The sequence below is a fragment of the Oncorhynchus tshawytscha genome, linkage group LG09, assembly GCF_018296145.1.
Source record: "Oncorhynchus tshawytscha isolate Ot180627B linkage group LG09, Otsh_v2.0, whole genome shotgun sequence".
Lineage (NCBI taxonomy): Eukaryota > Metazoa > Chordata > Actinopteri > Salmoniformes > Salmonidae > Oncorhynchus > Oncorhynchus tshawytscha.
Window position 1 is genome coordinate 23,050,015 of NC_056437.1, and position 20,336 is coordinate 23,070,350.

Here is a 20,336-nt window from a genome sequence, read left to right on the forward strand (position 1 = left end):
ATGGTATGTGTCTCTATGGACACGGGCCTTACGTTTTATAACTATTTATCTATTTTCGAGCAAACGGAATGAGCAAATGAGCAGCAACTACATTTGGCTACATACGTGAATTCCCACGAGAGAGTAATGGTTAATGTGATTGGATGGTAATTATTTGACTAGGCTACCTGTATTTGACATTGTGTTGTTATTTTGCTAAACACTAGATGGTTTTTAAAAAATGGCAGTGAAACGAGGCTATTCAGGCGAGAAAAAAACCTCACCCAAATGTATAGCCCCGTTGGAAAATATAAATGGACTGTTTGAAAATGTGAATAATTTATTATTATTATTTTTATTGTGAATTACATTTTTATTTGTAGTACCCACGATGGCATTGTGTGTACCCTTGGGGGTATGCGTACCCCAGTTTGGGAATACCTGCCTTAAAGTAAATTGATGTCTTGCCCACATTATATAATTACTCCTGTCTAAATAAAATCATTCAAAATACTTCACCAAAGAGCATGACTTAGTCACATAGGATCATTATCTTCTTTTCTACTGCAATGCTCTACTTTCCGGCTTCCCGGATAAAGCACTAAATAAACTTCAGTTAGTGCTAAATACAGCTGCTAGAATCCTGACTAGAACCAAAAAATGTGATCATATTACTCCAGTGCTAGCCTCCCTACACTGGCTTCCTGTTAAGGCAAGGGCTGATTTCAAGGTTTTACTGCTAACCTACACCGCATTACATGGGCTTGCTCCTATCTATCTTTCCGATTTGATCCTGCCGTACATACAGTGGGGCAAAAAAGTATTTAGTCAGCCACCAATTGTGCAAGTTCTTCCACTTAAAAAGATGAGAGAGGCCTGTAATTTTCATCATAAGTACACTTCAACTATGACAGACAAAATGAGAAAAAAAAATCCAGAAAATCACATTGTAGGATTTTTTATTTATTTATTTGCAAATTATGGTGGAAAATAAGTATTTGGTCACCTACAAACAAGCAAGATTTCTGTCTCACTTCTTCTTTAACCTTTTGTAACTAGGGGGCAGTATTTTAATTTTTGGATAAAAAGCGTTCCCGTTTTAAACAAGATATTTTGTCACGAAAAGATGCTCGACTATGCATATAATTGACAGCTTTGGATAGAAAACACTCTGACGTTTCCAAAACTGCAAAGATATTGTCTGTGAGTGCAACAGAACTGATGTTACAGGCGAAACCCAGATAAAAATCCAATCAGGAAGTGCCGCATTTTTTGAAACCGACTCATGCCAATGACTCCTTATATGGCTGTGAATGAGCTACGAATGAGCTTACATTTTCTACGTATTCCCCAAGGTGTCTACAGCATTGTGACGCCTTTTTACACATTTCTGTTGAAGAGTAGCCGTAAGGGACCACATTTAGCAAGTGGTCACATGATGTCTCCTGCAGAAAATCTTGCGTAAAATACTGAGGTAGCCATTTTTCCAATCGCTTCTTATGAGCATAGCATTATGCCATGATAAACTTACACAAATGCTTGTCTAGCGTTGGCTGTAAAGCATATTTTGAAAATCTGAAATGACATCATTTGGTTACATAGATTTCTGTTAATGCATGTATTAATTCAATTAATTTACCTGGCTTACTGCGTGCAAATGTAGGAAATTGCCCGTTTGGCAATGTCTGTTTTCTGATTGTCTGAACTCACCACGTCCACCACTAACTTATCAGTAATGTTTTGTTCACCTCACACGTTGTAAACCAAATCTATTGTTTTTTTACATCCATTGCAAATGATAGTTCCTCAGTATTTGAAAAATCGTTCCAACACTCTCGGCCTCGATAATCATCAAGCCTTTGTGTGAAAGAGCAAAATATCATGATCTGATGATCCCATATATCCAGAGGAAACAGCTGTCTGTTCTGAGCTCACTTGCGTTGGAACTCTGAGGGCCCCAAATAGGCTAGTTGATACAATGTTGTAAGTTCGCTAGCAACAGCTTCTGGCCAGACCCAGTTGATGATTTGACACAATGTTGCACTTCACTAGCAATTGCTCAATTTAAAGGGAGGCAGGAAGGTGGAGTAGAGAGATTAATGTGATTGAAAGAACCAGAATTTTCATCAAGATATTTTCTGATGTTTTTATTTTCTCGGCTTTCTTAAACAGAAGCAAACGGAATGAAATGGGGAGGTTCTTGGCTGAATTTGTCCAATAGAAATTCTCGTTTTAGTTTTGACTAATGATTACACCCCAGATCAGATAGATGCAGGCCAGAGTGTGCAAGGCAGTATTGAATGTGCCACTGTCTCTCACCTTGACTACTCCAATTTGTCTCTCAACTTGTGCACTTGTAGGCTAGGTAGGCTAGGTTATAGCAACCTCGTGATGGGAGTAGGGCAAATTAGAGTATCATGTAGTAGCCTAAACCTATCAATGTTACATTGAGCTGGGTGAATGGAATAGGAAGTCATCCAATATGTTGTAATAGAAGAACAAAAATATGTCCTCCCTAATCTTAAACGGCACTAACCGCCCGACACTGAACTAATGCTCCATGATCACACACGTCACACACGGGGAGAGGCAGACGGATCGAGAGCCCCCCCTAGTGGCTCATTGTTTGCATAGATGCAAACAGTACATGATGAAGGCATATACACTGAGTGAACATACCATTAGGAACACCTGCTCTTTCATGACATAGACTGACCAGCTGAATCCAGGTGAAAGCTATGATCCCTTATTTGTCACTTGTTGAATTCACTTCAATCAGTGTAGATGAAGGGGAGGAGACAGGTTAAATAAGGGTTTTTAAGCCTTGAGAGAATTGAGACGGATTGTGCATGTTTGCCATTCAGAGGGTGAATGGGCATGACAACAGATGTAAGTGCATTTGAACAGGATATGGTAGTAGCTGCCATGCATACCGGTTTGAGTGTGAGTTTCCCTTGTGTATCAAGAATGGTCCACCACGCAAAATACATCCAGCCAACTTGATACAAATGTGGGAAGCATTGGAGTAAGCATGGGCCAGCATCCCTATGGAATGTTTTCGACACCTTGTAGAGTCCATGCCCGACAAATTGAGGCTGTCCTGAGGTCAAAAGGGGGTGCAACTCAATATTAGGAAGGTGTTCCTAATGTTTTATACACTCAGTGTACGCTTTATAGCATGCATGGTTAGCTTGATGAACAGTTTAATGAGTAAATATCCAGGTGATGAAGAGCATATGTCTGGGTCAGAGTCAGACATAGGAAATTACCTATAGAAAGAGAGGGGGGAGAAGAGAGGGTGGAGTAAGATAGACAGAACAAAGAAAATAGAGTGTGAGGAAAGTTACGGGAAGAGAAACTGTAGAAAAAGATATGTGAAAAAGATATGTGCTGACTCTAGTCCACATACTTTACTACAATCCCCCTCCACTTTTTTTGCTTCAACTCCTCAGTTGCTGAGTGCAAATCAATACGGGAGTTTCAAACATCCAAAACCCAGAAAAATATACAAGTCAGTGGGCATGTCATATGCAACTTTTATCATTTTAATATGTGGCTACATAAATGATGTACAACGAGCCGCAACCTGTCAGGTCATAAATTGATTCATTGATTCAATACAATAACTGGTAGGCTTCAACTTAGACAATTAAGATATGACAAAGTAGCTTTACGAATGTGTAGGCTTACCCCCACAAATAGGAAGCTAATATAGACAGTGAGTGCTGGGCAAACTATTGGAGTTCTTGATTTAAAGTGGGTTGCGAAAGTATTCACCCTCCTTTGCAGTTTTCTATTTTGTTGCCTTACAACCTGGAATTAAAATGTATATTTTGGGGGTTTGTGTCATTTGATTTACACAACATGCCTACCACTTTGAAGATGCTAAATATCTTTTATTGTGAAACAAACAAGAAATAAGACAATAAAACAGAAAACTTGAGCATGCGTAACTATTCACCCCCCATGTGAACCCTTTGGAATTATCTGGAATTCTACATAAATTGGTCATAAAATTTGATCTGAACTTCATCTAAGTCATAACAATAGACAAAGATGGTGTGCTTACACTAATAACACACAAATGATTGTGTTTTTCTTGTCTATATTGAATACATAATTTAAACATTCACAGTGTACTGTAGGTTGGGAAAAGTGTGTGAACCCCTAGGCTAATGACTTCTCCAAGAGCTAATTGGAGTCAGGTGTCAGCTAAACTGGAGTCCAATCAATGGGACCAGATTGGAGATGGTGTTTAGAGCTGCCCTGCCCTAGAAAAAACACTCACAATTGGAGTTTGCTATTCACAAGCAGCATTGACTGATGTGAACCATGGCTCAAACAAAAGAGATCTCAGAAGACCTAAGATTAAAAATGGTTGACTTGTATAAAGCTGGAAAGGGTTACAAAAATATCTTTAAAAGCCTTGATGTTCATCAGTCCACGGTAAAACTAATTGCCTATAAATGGAGAAAGTTCAGCACTGTTGCTACTCTCCCTATGAGTGGCCGTCCTGCAAAGATGACTGCAAGAGCACAGCACAGAATGCTCAATGAGGTTAAGAAGAATCCTAGTGTCAGTTAAATACTTACAGAAATCTCTGGAACATGCTAACTCTGTTGACGAGTCTACGATAGGTAAAACACGTAATACATGTAATACATGTATTACTAGCCACTTTAACTATGCCACTTTGTTTACATACTCATCTCATATGTATATACTGTACTCGATACCATCTACTGTATCTTGCCTAAGCTGCTCTGTACCATCACTCATTCATATATCTTTATGTACATATTCTTTATCCCCTTACACTGTGTATAAGGTCGTTTTTTGGGGGGGAATTGTTAGTTAGATTACTTGTTGGATTATTACTGCATTGTCGGAACTAGAAGCACAAGCATTTCGCTACACTCGCATTAACATCTGCTAACCATGTGTATGTGACAAATAAAATTTGATTTGATTTGACACTAAACAAGAATGGTGTTCATGGGGGGGACACCACAAATGAAGCCACTGCTCTCCCAAAAAAACATTGCTGCACGTCTGAAGTTAGCAAAAGAGCACCTGGATGTTCCACAATGCTACTGGCTAAATATTCAGTGAACAGATGAAACTAAAGTTGTGTTGTTTGGAAGGAACATACAACACTATGTGTGGAGAAAAAAAGGCTGCCTTAGGGCCTGGACAGCTTGCTATCATTGCCGGAAAAATGTATTCCCAAGTTTATTAACACATTTTGCCAGAGAACGTAAGGCTATCTGTCCGCCAATTGAAGCTCAACAGAAGTTGAGTGATGCAACAGGACAACATCCCAAAACACTGAAGTAAATCAACAGAAAAACAATACCCCTTCTGGATTGGCCCAGTCAGACTCCTGATCTCAACCCTATTGAGATGCTGTGGCATGACCTCAAAAGAGCGGTTCACACCAAACATTCCAAGAAAATTGCTGAACTGAAACAGTTTTGTAAAGAGGAATCGTCGAAAATTCCTTTTGACCGTTGTACAGGTCTGATCCGCAAATACAGAAAACATTTGGTTGAGGTTATTGCTGCCAAAGGAGGGTCAACCAGTTATTAAATCCAAGGGTTCACATACTTTTTCCACTCTGCACTGTGAGTGTTTACATTGTGTGTTCAATAAAGACATTAAAACGTGTAATTGTTTGTGTGTTATTAGTTTAAGCAGACTGTTTGTCTGTTGTGACTCATAATATTTTATGACCAATTTATGCAGAAATACAGGTAATTCCAAAGGGTTCACATACGTTTTCTTGCCACTGTACTGTATATAATCTGTTGTCATAATGTAGTTATCTTTGTCCAGTGTAAGAAAAACAACAATTCATTCTTCAGTTGCTAGAAAATTAGCCTATTATTTGCGTGTATATGTAACATTTTCCAGGCATGAACATTTTTGAATATGGGGTTGGCAGGGTATATGTTCCTTGCAATTAATGTATGATGACTTGCTAACTTGTGAAAAATGAGAGATATGACCTCTCCCTCGTGCTCTCTCTCTCGCTTTATCTCTATTGTGGCACAGCTTGTCTCCATAGCAATATGAGTTTGAGGTGGGTCGCTATCCATGTTGCTGAACCTCAAGAGCTATCATTGAGGAAAATGCTGCCGATTGAAAGAGGAATGTATTGTGTGTGTGGGCACACACGTACTTGCTCGTGTGCAGGTCAGCATATTGGTGTGTATGTCAGTGCACATGCATATGTATGTATGTATGAGAGAGGGACTGAGAATGGTTGGCGATAGAGAGAGGGAGAGCAAGAGAGCAGAGGTTTGTGGGGGTTGGTACTACATATAGAAGGTGCTGACCGTTGTAACTGCAGCACTCTGCAGGGGTTAGAATATGATTACTGAAATTTTGGAGTGTCAAACAATAGTTAGTATGAATTGAAAATTACTTCATTATCAGTGCCCAAGAGATTGTGTCATGATTTCTGAAATATTTTGTGCAAAGGCAGTCACACGGCAGAAACATTCAATTAGAGAGAGAGAGAGCGAGAGGGACAGAACAGCCAAAAGGAGAGAGGGAATGATGGAGACAAAATAGAAAGCAGGGTGTTCATGATAATCCCCTCCTCCGTAATCACAGGAAGGTGGTGTGGTTGTCATAGCAACCATTTCCTAGGTGCCGGGTGGTTCCTGGCAACCAGCCACTCCCATCAATCGTTTGCAGCGGACTGCAGGGTAGAGGCTCTGTCTCTGTGCCGTCACAATGGAGATCATCCATCAGTGTTTCACTGTGCAGTGTGGGCAGTCTTTAAGATAAGAAGAAAATCACCAGGAAAGCTGTGTTTCTACCTGATACTTCCTTCATATTAACCTCTCCCTCAGTTTAATACTCAATCTCCTTGATTTAGCATGGAGTACCGAAGTGAGAAACTGGGTCATCATCAATGTCTGACGATTTAAGTATCCTAACAACACCGATAACTTCAATAATGGCGTTCAGAAAGAAAGGGACCCACAGAACCACATATCTTAAAGCTTTATTGACACCAGCATCTACAAGCAGAACATTTAAGCAACAGAAACAACATCCAAACTGTTTTTGAATAAAAAAATGTAAGCAATGCCATTCTCTCTCACTCACTTTTTAACTCGCATCTGCCAATCAGCGTTATGGGTTGTGTCCCCGCCCCCACCCACCTATAAATAACACAGGAAGCCCTACAGAAAGGGAGGCAGATACAGTCAGACCATAGAATCATAATGCAGGAATAAGCAGTGTAGCTACACAACAGAGACAGACATGATCTGCATGATACTTAAGCAAGCACCACAGACACCCTCCTGTACCATCAAGCCAAGTGCAGAGATTACATCAGATATAAAAAGTATATTGTATTTTTAAAAAAGTACAAAGTAGATATGCCGATACAGGTTTTAAACCCCATCCACTGTCAAAGTAGAGCTTTAAGGTCTCAGGTCATATCAGCCAATCACCCAGCCACTGGCTGCTTGGGAGATTTTCTCCAAATGCCTGGGATCTAAATGAATCCAGAGGACATCTTATCCCTTGCAATAATCATGACTTGAATCTGGATTAAGAACCATCATCTCATTCTTCTCAAGTCACATGTACTGGTATAATGCAGGAGACCCATAAAGAGCTCATGACGTCTGAATTTAGTTTAATATTTTCTGTTACCTAAATGTGTAATACATGTGTCTTCATAAAAGGCTCAGGCAGCATATTCTCCCCACAGGCAGAGCAGGCAGCGCCCACATCATTAGTGTAGCAATCAGACAGCTGTGTATCCAACACCATCAGCCCTCAGACCCAAACAGTGACCTCACATTGTGACGGGAGGTGAGGTCATGATTCACACAGGGCTTTAAATAGGAAGAGACTGATAAAGAGAGAATTGGAGAGTTAATTAGAACTTCAAACTATGACTGCACTGCAGCCTGTGGTAGATGAGTGGTGTAGCCAGATCTGGATTCAGTGGAAATCACTGTGAATAGGAATAGCTTATTGTTTATCCCATTAAACCTATATGATTGAGATATATACAGTATTATTTAAGTTCAGTATTTCATTTCAAATGAAGACTGGATGGATTGTGAGTGCAGGGCCTATAAGGTCATACATGACATGCACTGGTGTCAAAGGAACCCCCTTTCTGTCTCACTCGTCTTCAGATTCTTTCTCCTTATCTCTCTCTCCCCTTCTTTTGGCCCTTTCCCTTCATTGTGACGTGTATATACTGCTGTCTGTTCTAGTTTCTCATTTCTAAGACCTAATGCCTTGCATTAAATCTCTGCACTTCAGGGTATTGCTGGGAGAAGAGATACTCTATGTCTATAAATTTAAAATAACATGTTGGCTAAATTCTTAATCAGGGGAGCGCTACATTCACATTTCATAAAATAATTTAGATTGTTTGTCTGTACACTGTATCAGATAAAATATTTGAATGATGTACTGCAATACAAATGTCATACAGTAGGCTACACAATGTACTTGAATAAGTCACATAAAAAGCAGTGTTAACAATTGTTAGGTCAAAATATCCAATAAAAACATGACAATTCATAAAACATTGTAAACTTTAAAAACATGGCCAGAGTATTGTATTGCACCATGCCAACATAAATACATTTCAAATATACAACAATACTTTTTTTTTTTTAAACAGTCTTATTTTTTTAAGTGAATATAGTAACATTTCTTCTATAAAGTACATGGTTTCTTCCTCTAAGCTTCCTGTTTAACACTGAATTCTCCTTTAGCTGATTCTCTGAGGTTTGTTCACAGTGACAGGGACACTGGGAGTGTGGGATGGAGTAAGTGTTACAGTAATTGGAACCTGGCAGAGACCTGTGGAGTTTAGTTGAGAAGGCTCAGACAGAGGTATGATAAATTGTTGTAAAGTGAACCCCTTTAGTGCCGCAGATATTCTACATGCAGTGTTGGCTACATTTGACCCTCATATTGTCCTGCTTAGGCAGGTAGGAATTAATCTGGGTATTTCTCGCTGTCCTGAGTTTTTCCTTGGACATGATTCTCACACAAAAAATTGATTATAGTCTGTGCTTATATATATATATATATATATACATGCTGAGCAGGAAATGTTTCTCATCAAAATATACTAAATATAGCGTCAGTGTCAAATGTGATCATGAAGATTTCAACCGTGAGAATATATTAGCTATCTCTGTCTGCAATGTGAAGTAGAGTAAGATGGGGTACTTCTCTCCTACCTGGCTCATTGAATGACAGGTATGAGGTCTTGATCTATCTTGTTACCAACTCAACATGCACATCCCATACCATGTCTCAGGAGATAAATAATCCCATAACATAGGCTGATGTTCAGAGTCAAAAACATAATTCAACACATTCAAGAAAATTGGTAAGGTCTAGAAAGCCAAATGATGAAAAACTTTAGTATTATTTCTAAACAAAATGTACAAAAGTTATCTATGCACACTACACATTCACAGATGAACAAAGATAGTTATTTCACTAGCTAACAGAGTTATGGCATTGACCATATTGTGACCTCTCACACATACCCCAATAATGCATTGACATCACAATGATGGGGAACCCTCACAAGGACTAAACAGAATTCCCTTTTGTGTAATTGTGTTTCTTGGAGAGGTAAGGTAGGATTTTGGAAGATATTGAGTGCCTGGTCCCACATTTACAGTCAAAAGTCCCAGGGAGGATGCTATGCATAATGACATCAGTCCAATGTTGTCTGAAAGACCTTGTGTTTGATGTTCCTTTCTTCTTTATGATATTTTCTAAATACAAGTACCTGTTGATGTAGCCATGCAGATTCATGCTTGATGGAAGATGAAAAAGGTAGTCTACAGTTGCTGAGGTGGTTGGTGTGGTATGTTTGGGCAGAGGGTTCGACGAGCTGCCCCCAGAGGTAACTGTTGGATCCCAGTGATTGAAGGAGGGGTGTTGGTCACTCTTAGCTTCTTTGAATGTTCTGCAGCCGAATAACCCAGATTGAGGACATCATGGCAGGTCACTGCTGGCCCTGGAATCCTGCCAATAAATAGAAAACACAGTCAGCCAATAGGAGGTGGAGAGAGGAGGGGGATCAGCTTGACTGACAGCCTATAAGGAGTCACAATTCATGCAACTGTTAAGATCTCCAACTGGGGCTTGACTGGTTATTTCCACCATCAATCGAACATGGGTGGGCATTAGATACCAAGTTGCTTACTTTTACGGTCATAAACAATTAACATGCCTCTGGATTATGCAAGGAGGTGTGCATGGTAAAACCTATAAAATTGTCTACATGGGCTATTTCTCAAATCATTATCTTTTATTGTCCCCACAGGAATTGAGAAATTACAGAATGGCCAAACAAATTGCAGAATGGATCTATCATGTGCATCTAGGTCAGATTAAAAAGCAAGCAAGTGAAATTTGAATAAAACCAAACAAATGACAAAAATAGGGCAACAGAAAGGGAGATGTACCATAGAGACATGCACATCACAGTCTGTAGGAGTGAAGGATAGGCAAGCTGGTGTTTGAACTACTTTAGTGCAATTGTTTATGTGTGTGTGTGTGTGTACGTGCAGGGCTAAAGATAATATGTCTATGGAGGCCACAGTTAGTCTGTGTTAGACAGTGGCCGACAGGCATTGAGCAGCTCATCATTTCATTATTTCTCCCTGTATTGGGCCAATGATAAGATGTGGCTGCTGGGGAGCAGGGGCAGAGCCAAAATATGCAGGGATGTGTGTGGGTGTGACAGAGGGGCTGGATGCAGCCGCTGCTCTGAAGGTGGTGTGCACACTGAGCTTTGGAACAGGACAGTGCATACCTTAATCCTATCCTTTATCTGTGCTAGTTAGCACTTTACCCTGAGTCTCTGCCAAACAAACCACATATTGTCATTACTGCTCTGACCTGGCAGCCACTTTGGGCCTAATCTCAGCTGTCAGTGATTGGTTTCCCAATCTAATCACAGATGCATCACAATGAAGGTCAATGGGAAGAAGAGTGTGCCGTGTGTATCAGGGGAGGGGGACAGAAAACAAATAGGGAAAGGGATAGAGAAAGAGACCAGGAATTCAACCCTCTCTCTGCATCCTCTCTGGAAATCAATGCATGTCAGCTCTTTGCTGACATTTTATAATCCATGCCCTCTTTTACAAAGGAGACTGGACTCTGCCCACACAGAGTCAAACCCACGTTAGGGGTGATAAAGTGACAATTAGACCTATCATTAGAGCAGGACAGCGACACTTGCACAAAAAAATAGTGAGAAACACAATTCTAGATTGAGCTACACCAATCAGTGCTCCTACATCATGTTACCAGCAACCAGCATACCTCCAGCTGTAGAATGGGCTTCCTTTCATTTTGAGTACTTTAGAACAGAAAAAGAGACAGGTTCAATGGTCAGAGTCCAACACACACACACACACACACACACACACACGCACACTTTTCCAAAACACAAGATCCACTAATCCAATCCAAATCTCTTGTTTGTTTTCATGTCATGTCAGTACAATAGAGAGGAGACTGCCTTGTCCCTAAGTCAGAGCTAAAATTAAAACAGTACTTCAGTTAGACAAGGTTAGCCTCTTATTGGACCTGGAAAAGACAATGAACACATACAAACACATCAACACAAAAGGAATTAGAATAAACTAACAATGTCATACAATGTTTAGCCTACACTGGCATTCCCATTATACTGTATAGAGCTCACATCAGTCCATTATTTTCCCCCAGGTTAGTTTTATTATTACACAAACCCCGGTCCTGGTTTTTGTAATTCAGCTCAGAGAGTTGTAGTGTCTGAGACAACAGCAGACAGACGTTCTTGGAAAGCTATTTTTTGTTATTAAAATTGCATGAACTGCAAGCAAAGAATGAAAGGAAGTGGCACTAACATGACTTGGGAATTAGCATGGCTCAATGACTTAAATAAGCAAACTGAGCCAAACCCCAGTAGAGTGAATGACTGCAGGGCAAATTAAAAGCAAATAAGTTTTTCTGTTATGTCTGCATAACACTTACACAGTAATAGCCTAGCGGTGTTCATACACCACAGGACTGGAACAGAGCTTAAATGGATACAGTGATATTCTTGTTCTACTTTCCCAGAGTCTGGTGAACTTGTGGATGCTATGCTTATGTGTGTTGTATAAAGAAAGTTAGCGTTGGTTCAACACGCCAATGCTAACTAGCGGTAGTGCAATTACTGGAACTCAACAGGTACAGGAGCAATGCTACTCACAGTATCCCTTAGCGAAACACTAGAAAACCTGCAGATATCCCATGCATAGAGGACATTTCGGCAAAATACATAGAGGATTTATTTAAAACCAAACTAAACCCTGGTCAGATAAGTAGTACAGTACTACTGTATTGGTTCATTAACTGGAGTGTAACCTGTCAGATAAGTAGTTATAAGTAGTACAGTACTACAGTATTGGTTCATTAACTGGAGTGTAGCCTGTCAGATAAGTAGTTATAAGTAGTACAGTACTACAGTATTGGTTCATTAACTGGAGTGTAGCCTGTCAGATAAGTAGTTATAAGTAGTACAGTACTACTGTATTGGTTCATTAACTGGAGTGTAGCCTGTCAGATAAGTAGTACAGTACTACTGTATTGGTTCATTAACTGGAGTTTAACCTGTCAGTAAACATAAAAAGCTGAGAGCTGCACTGAGGTGACACAGGGTCTATAGGCTCCTCCTCTCAGTGGAATATGATTGTGTAAAGTTGGTCAAAGGTCAGTCTGAAGGATGCGCAGAGGACACGCATAGAAACCGGCAGAGGTGGCTTTGGTCTCAAAAATAATGCAGAGGTGGCTCTGGTATAAAAACTTTTTTTACAAAACAAGGCCCTGTTTGAATAGTATTTGAATGCGTCCTTCATTCATGTAATCAGTGACACATGATAGTCTCTATGAAAGAAAGGCTACTGCTTTCATCAATCCAACCTTGTCAGATGTGTGATTACATGAAGGAAGGAAGAGTGTGCATTTCATATAAGGAAGTACATGTCAGAGGAAAACTGCTCCGGGCCTCCATCTCAGAGGCGCACATACCTGTAGCGTGGATGCTCTTGAGTCGCTGGTCTCTGTAGGCCCTGTGCTTCTGGGTATACTGGACACAAAGTAGCCTGCTCCCTTCGGTACTATAGGCTGTCTGACAACCACCTTGCCTTTCCTGGTTTCTGCTAGAAACAGGCTGTACCAGTAGGCATCACTGGAGATGAGGGTGGAATCGGCTATGGTAGAGCTCCTCTGGCTGATGATACTGTTTCTGCTGATCATACTGTTCCTGTTTAGACTGTTCAGATTCATATTCATAGCAGGAGGCATCTTCAAGGGCTTCGGTTTCTGACACTTCAACACGATGACCACCAATATGGTGATCAATAGCAGAAAGGATACTGAGCCCAAACCAATGACCAAATACAGATTTAAGTCTGTGAACAAGTCATATTCCAAAGGCAACTCAGTAGTTTCTGAGAATGGTGTCACCATGTGTTCTACTGTTGATATCTTGATGGTGACTGTAGCGGAAAGAGCAGGGTCTCCATTGTCTTTGGCGACAACAACCAGCCTCTGATGACGGGGGTCCCTATAGCTGAACATTCTTGTGGTACGGATCTCCCCATTGTATTGATCTAGACTGAAGAGGCTAGAGTCACTGATCTGTAGAAGCTGATATGTGACCCGTGAATTCTGTAATGAGTCTGCGTCAATGGCGATTACTTTGGCAACTAGGAATCCTTTATCAGTGGACCTCGGTATCACCTCTTCAATAACCGAGCCCTGCGCACGCCAAGGTGACACTATGAGCGGGGTGTTGTCATTCTGATCAAGAATGATGATGTGAACTGTCACATTGCTGTTCAGTGGAGGTACCCCAGAGTCTCTGGCCTCTATGTGGAAAAGGAACTCCCTCTCCCTCTCAAAGTCAAAGGTCTTCAGAGCGTAAAGGTTGCCATTCTCTGGATTAATAGAGAAAAGCATGGACATAGATGTGTTAATGATCTCCTTCTCCATGATAAAATACACCAGATACTGGTTCTCATGGAGGTCCGGGTCGAAAGCACTGAGTGACGTCAACAGTGCGCCGGGGACGTTGTTCTCCACAACATGGATTGTGTAGAACGACTGGGGGAATATTGGCGAGTTATCGTTGACATCCAGTATCTCCAAGGTGATTGTCTCATTGTCAGATAAGCGAGGTGTTCCTTTGTCTGTGACTATGAAAGTGATTTCATATCTTGGAATTGTCTCACGGTCCAGTGGTTCGGAAACATGCAGAGCAAAGTAATCCTCCGAAGACTTATTAAGAACGAAAGGTAGGGATGTTTGTTGGTTCAAAGTGAGCTCAACTTCACCGTTGTCCCCAGAGTCCCTGTCGCTTATACTGATCACTGCTATTAATGTTCCTATGGCAACATCTTCCTTGAGCGTGCTTTTAAAAGATTTAATGGTAACCTCGGGATAGTTGTCATTCAGATCGGTAATAAATATCATTATTTTACAATCTCCGGATAACGAATTAGATCCTTGGTCTCTGGCTTGAATATATATATCGAAACTGTGGCTCTCCTCAAAATCAATCACATCCTTAACCTTTATTTCCCCTGTATTCGAATTTAGAGCGAACTTTTCTTGTGTCTTCTCGGATGTATATAACGTGTATGAATATAGCATCTCTGCGTTATTGCCCTCGTCCAAGTCTGTTGCGTTCAAGGTCATTACTAGAGTTCCAATTGGGGAGTTCTCAGTTACATTAATAGCATATATCGGCTGGTTAAAAAAAGGGGCGTTGTCATTGATATCCAGAACCCTAACGATGATACTGGCTGTGCCTGAGCGTGCAGGGACCCCGCCATCTACAGCGGTTAGTATTAAATTATGAACCGCCTGTTCCTCTCTGTCTAAATTACTGTTGAGAACCAAATCTACGTATTTAGATCCATCGCTTCCCGTCTGTATGTCAATTATAAAAGACTTGCTTTCGCTTAAATAGTAAGTCTTAATAGAATTCGCACCGACATCGGCATCCACAGCATTTGTCAAAGAGAATCTCTCTCCTGCAGCGGTAGATTCTGAAATATCCAAGTGCATTGTCTCCCTTCGAAAGACCGGTGCATTGTCATTTATGTCCATAATTTCAAGCTCAATGTTAAAAATTCGAATGGGATTTTCAAATATGACATCCATTTTCAGAAAACAAGACGTTGTCTTGCTCGAGCATATATATTCCCTATCTATCTTTTCAAGTATGAACAGGTCTCCCGTTTCTTTGTTAATGTCCAAATATTTGTTTCTGTGGATGATGTCAAGCTTTGCCTTGCGTGTTATCAGAGTGCGAAGGTCAAGTCCCAAATCTGTAGCCAGGTTTGCAACAACGGAACCCTCTTGCATTTCCTCGGGAATAGAGTAGCGATTAATGGACAAAGCAATTCCCCACATCGCGCTGAATACAAAGAGAACGGTGACGCACCTTGTCCATACAGTTGCAATGGAAAGCGCCATTATTGCAAAGAAATATGTTAAATTAGGTCAATACTTGAAGCAATCCGTTAAAGACGAATAACTTTACATCTACGAGCTATTGCTTACGTGAGAAACAATCCGTAGCCTTCTGTTCTGCACCGGGGAATTCATGCCGAGCTTCCACGCGGTACAACTGCGGTGCGCTGCTCTCCCAATCGTGATGACGTCTGCTGGGTAGTCGTCATTGAAAAGGAACAGCGACATGATGTGTGCTATGTAAAATGGTTGTACCTTATTATGAATGTTATGGTTACGAACGTAACGTTAGTTAATGTTTACAGACGAAAAGTAATATTTCGAAAGGTTATTGCAATGGTAAACCATTTCCTATGTGAGGCACTAACGGCTGCCTGTTTAATAAGTTTGCATATGCACATTGTCTGAGATTCTGTGGTTGCACTCTAATTCTGTGGTTGTTCTCTTTTTTTGACTAATGTATGAATACCAATTTAATGAAGTACAACAAATCCAACGCAAGTTCTCAATTAGTAATTTTAGCACCACACAACATGCCTTCAAAAAATATTGTTTGAATGAGGAACTCTATAATGACCAGAAGTGTTATTAATGTTGAAGTAGATGTCAAGCCAAAGTTATGTCCACTAGTATAGGCTATTGTGTGTCTGAGTGACGAAGGAGCATTAGCACAGTGTCCAATATTGGTCTATAAAACATTCAAAACAAATAGGCCTAAACAAGTCAACAAGTGAAGTATAGTATTGCAATTATTCTGCATACCCTCATATCTTAAAAGCTGCAATTTGTGATAATCAGCACCTCAAAGCCACCACTTTACAGCTCCTGTACACTAGCACACCGTACATTGTTGCGTGCCGCTTCGACCGCTCAGAATGGCTCGCTTGTGGCCGTGTTGGCAGAATATGGCAGCATATAGTTAGCAGCAGTTGGTTGTGCATCAAGAATAAAGCATAGGGCATTTGTATGAAGGTCTGGTTATTAAATGAATAGGTTCTCCACATGGCTTGGAGAACCTATTCATGTAAGTAAATACTTTTCGAAAATGTAAAAAAACAACAATGTATTATTAGCTAACTAGCTACCGTGCAGCCTAACTAAAATGAGCTGCTAATATAGCTAGCTAGTTATATAGACAACTTCACATACTGTATAGCTGAATTAAATATCACAAGCTACCTAACTTCATATTAGCTAGCTATCTTGATGTATTTATCATTGTAAAAAATAAACTCCAAATGCATTTGTTGGTAGGTAGCTAACAGCCATGGAGGAGGGTGAAAGGATAGCCGCTCCAACTGTAAAAGAAGGGAGAGAGTAGGATATGCTGGATAAGGCAGATACTGTTGTACCACTTGCAGTTCCAAACTGCAAGTGGTATGTATGTATTCATTTGTGATGCTACCCTTGATATGATCCTGCTCTCTTCACATGCACGTATGTGCACATGCATCTATCTATCAAATGTTATCATGATTTGTTATAAGAGATATTATACTTTAGTAGTCCACAATGACCTGGTGATGTAAAAGTCTAATAAGGACATTATCTTCCATATTCCTACAGACTGTAGATTCCTTAACAACGATTGCCTAAAGTTACAGTTTAGGGCACTGCACAGTTGGGTGACCAGGGCCATCTTGGACTGCCTCGTGGGGGAAATCAGGCGTGTGTGAAGGCAACCTGTGTCCTGCATAACACATGAGGACCAGTGTCATATATACATATATTCATATACATAGCTCATATATCAAGCACATATATTAAGCATCATTTAGGTGGCCTGGGTGCTCTCAGACTGCTCTAGAACCTGCTTGTAACCACATGATTAAAGCTTGCACAACATACCCCATGACTACGACACAAGACCACTGTTGCTCAAAACATGGTTCCCCATTGTCACAAGGATACTAACCGCACAAACAATTATAGAGCGCAAAACTAATCCGCCTGACTCAAGTTATTGCATGCACCCCTGTCAAAACAGGAAACACCATAGCCCCAGGCAGTAACTGACAGTTTCAGTTCCCCTTATCTCACAACTCCTTGACACACAGACATTTCATCGCACGAACACTCACACTTCACTCCCCTCTCTACTGGTCAGGTGCCAAGAGCAGAGGACTCTGCTGTGCACCAATGGGGCTCCTGCTCTGGCTAGAGCAGGTCCGCCTCCAACTCTGCGGGACCATTCAGAAGACGAGACGACAAGACTCCACCTACATTATTCCATGTGTAAAATCTGCTGCAACCTCTGTCTAGGCAGCCTTTTCAGCTGACTCCTTACTGAGTCATATGACTAGGTCCGTGCACGCTTTACTGCCGGACAAGATATCTTTGACTCAATAAACTGCCTTTTTTTGTTACAACTGAATCCACTCTGTCCAGCGTCCATGATTTGGTCTCACTCTCCAGTATTTGTACACCAACACCAGGAGGGGATCTGCAGCTTGCCGCCATGTGCGAGAGGAGAGGTCTGCTGCTCTGCGTGATGTTTTCTAGGATGGGGTCTAACAATGAGGCAATCCGCATGGGAGGCAATCCTTGTGCAGGAGATATTCACCTGCTACTTTTTTGAATAGGGTGCTGTTCCCTGGCAACACCATAGACTACACTATGCACAACCAACAAACAAAGGCTCTTTTAAGAGCCATCCATATTGCATTAAGAGTATTCTTTCATTTACTTAGCTATGTCAACTTCAGTTATTAAATTCCCAGTTTTTCTCCCATTGATTTCTACTTCTCAGGTGAGGGTGCTGTTTTAAGAGTCACCCAGGCTATTTTAAGAGTCACCCATATTGAAAAGATTTAGAACAATTAGACACCCTATAACCCACACCTATGCATTCATGTATCAATCTGATAAATTGTGTTGTGCAATAAGCAGGCTCAGTTGTATAACTGTGGCTCCTTCCACCTTCAAATAATAGTTCAGAGGACCAACCATGGAGAATAGTTAGACACTTCATTATTTCTATTTATATAACTATGCCATATTGTTTGCCTCGCATGTCTGTGCATGTTTTTCAGTATAATGTACCCTGCAGCCACTGATTGTGGACACCAGGTGAGGTCCCACACACACACATTCCTGTTGAACAGTCTCTGTAACTACCTTGTTTTCTCAATAACAGTCTCTCTCCTTCACTTCATCCCTCTCCTCCTTCTCCCTAAATCCTCTAGGTTATATCAGCTGTGTCGGTGAACCCCTCCTGCATCTGAACTGCATGACACATAGAGGGCACAGCATGATCAGAGGTGAGAGGTCACTTGGTCAGGTCAACAGGAAGTATTATTAAAGCGATGCTTTACATTGAAATACAGATAGAGATGTAGAATTCCCAGAGTTAATGATCCAAGGTCAGTTTTGTGATGATTGATGATTTTTTTTATTCTATCTCTCGTCTGCAGATATGTTTTGATGTGAGAGAGAATGCCAACCCCCAGTCTCGTCATCGCCACCTCATCCGCTCTTAAAATAACCTTCAGGCCAACTGGGGGCCCAAGGCTGGTTAGGAGACACCACTAGAGACACTGATATGTAATTGTGATGACCTGAGAGAATTGTAGCACTGAATTGTAGCATTGTAATTAATTAATCATATGCTGTCTTCCCTGCTCCTCTGTTCTTACCTGTTTCTCTTTCTGTCTTTGACACTCTTTCTCGCACCTCTCTCCCCAGTTTTACAGCACTCTAGCCGAAGCTTGACATTGCACATGGTGATCTTAGGCTTGTGTGCGGCTGCTCGGCCATAGAAATCCATTTCATAAAGCACCCATTGAACAGGTCTTGTGCTGATGTTGCTTCCAGAGGCAGTTTGGAACTCGGTAGTGAGTGTTGCAACTGAGGACAGACTATTTTTACGCGCTACGCGGTTCAGCGGTCTAATTCTGTGAGCAAGTGTGGCCTACCACTTCGCAGCTGAGCCGTTGTTGCTCCTAGAAGTTTCCACTTCACAAAGCAGCACTTACAGTTGACTGGGATAGCTCTAGCAGGGCAGAAATTTGACGAACTGACTTGTTGGAAAGGTGGATCTAATGACAGAGCCACGTTTAACGTTACTGAGCTCTTCAGTAACAGTGCAAAGCTGTCATCAAGGCAAAGGGTGGCTAGTTTGAAGAACCTCAAATATAAAATATATCTGGATTTGTTTAACACTTTTTTTGGTTACTACGTGATTTCATCTGTGTTATTTCATAGTTTTGATGACTTCACTATTATTCTACAATGTAGAAAATAGTCAAAAATAAAGAAAATCCTTGAATGAGTAGGTGTGTCCAAACTTTGACTGGTACTATATACCAGTCAATAGCTAGCTAACCCCCAGTTAGCAGGGTTAGGGGTCAGATTTAGAGTAGGGGCCAGGCTTAGGGTCAGAATAGGGGTTAGAGTTAGGTTAGGGTCAGAATAGGGGTTAGGGTTAGGTTAACGTCAGAATAGGAGTCAGGGTTAGGGCTAGATTAGGGGTCAATTCTCCACCGTTCCAAAATACTTTTCATTTTTTTCTTTTCAGGTGAGATTTTACAAGAAAATATATGATTGTGGTGTTTATGACGAAGAGGCTCTTTGTTGTGCCCTGAATGCTATTGAAATGGGGAGGGCATTAAAGCAGCTGCCTGTGCTTTTACTGTGCCACCCAAAACCCTGAGGCACCACCGTGACAAGCAAGTCAAAACCCCAGGCTACAGCCATTTGGATGGGTTACCGGTCTTCACTGGCCTGGTATGGTTCTCAGAGGCAGCTGTCAATCGTTGTTCCTGATTGAGAACCATACTTAGGTAGCCTGTTTTCACCCTTGAGTTGTGGGTGATTTATTTTCTGTTCTG

General features: G+C 41.0%; 1 protein-coding gene and 1 long non-coding RNA gene across 4 annotated transcripts; one reads left to right on the forward strand and one right to left on the reverse strand.

Annotated features, from left to right (window-relative positions):
* Positions 1 to 6,978: 6,978 nt before the first annotated feature.
* On the reverse strand, positions 6,979 to 15,876 carry LOC112257603 (protocadherin alpha-C2). 3 transcript variants are annotated; one of them, XR_002954606.2, is made up of 3 exons: positions 13,057 to 15,876; positions 11,298 to 11,359; positions 6,979 to 10,017 (listed from the first exon to the last, which is right to left on the reverse strand). XR_002954606.2 is itself a non-coding variant. In XM_024431300.2 (3 exons), the coding sequence occupies exons 1-2, from the start codon at positions 15,508 to 15,510 to the stop codon at positions 11,348 to 11,350; spliced, it is 2,466 nt and encodes an 821-aa protein (XP_024287068.1). In that variant the 5' UTR covers positions 15,511 to 15,876; the 3' UTR covers positions 6,979 to 10,017; positions 11,323 to 11,347. The 3 variants fall into 3 exon arrangements, 2 of the variants coding, with proteins under 2 accessions (XP_024287068.1, XP_024287067.1); XM_024431300.2 differs by having other exon boundaries at positions 11,323 to 11,359; XM_024431299.2 differs by lacking the exon at positions 11,298 to 11,359 and having other exon boundaries at positions 13,057 to 15,870.
* Positions 14,775 to 19,628, forward strand: LOC112257605. Its single transcript, XR_006084051.1, has 3 exons — positions 14,775 to 14,872; positions 17,615 to 18,767; positions 18,921 to 19,628. It is a non-coding gene; the product is annotated as an uncharacterized LOC112257605 (long non-coding RNA).
* Positions 19,629 to 20,336: the final 708 nt, after the last annotated feature.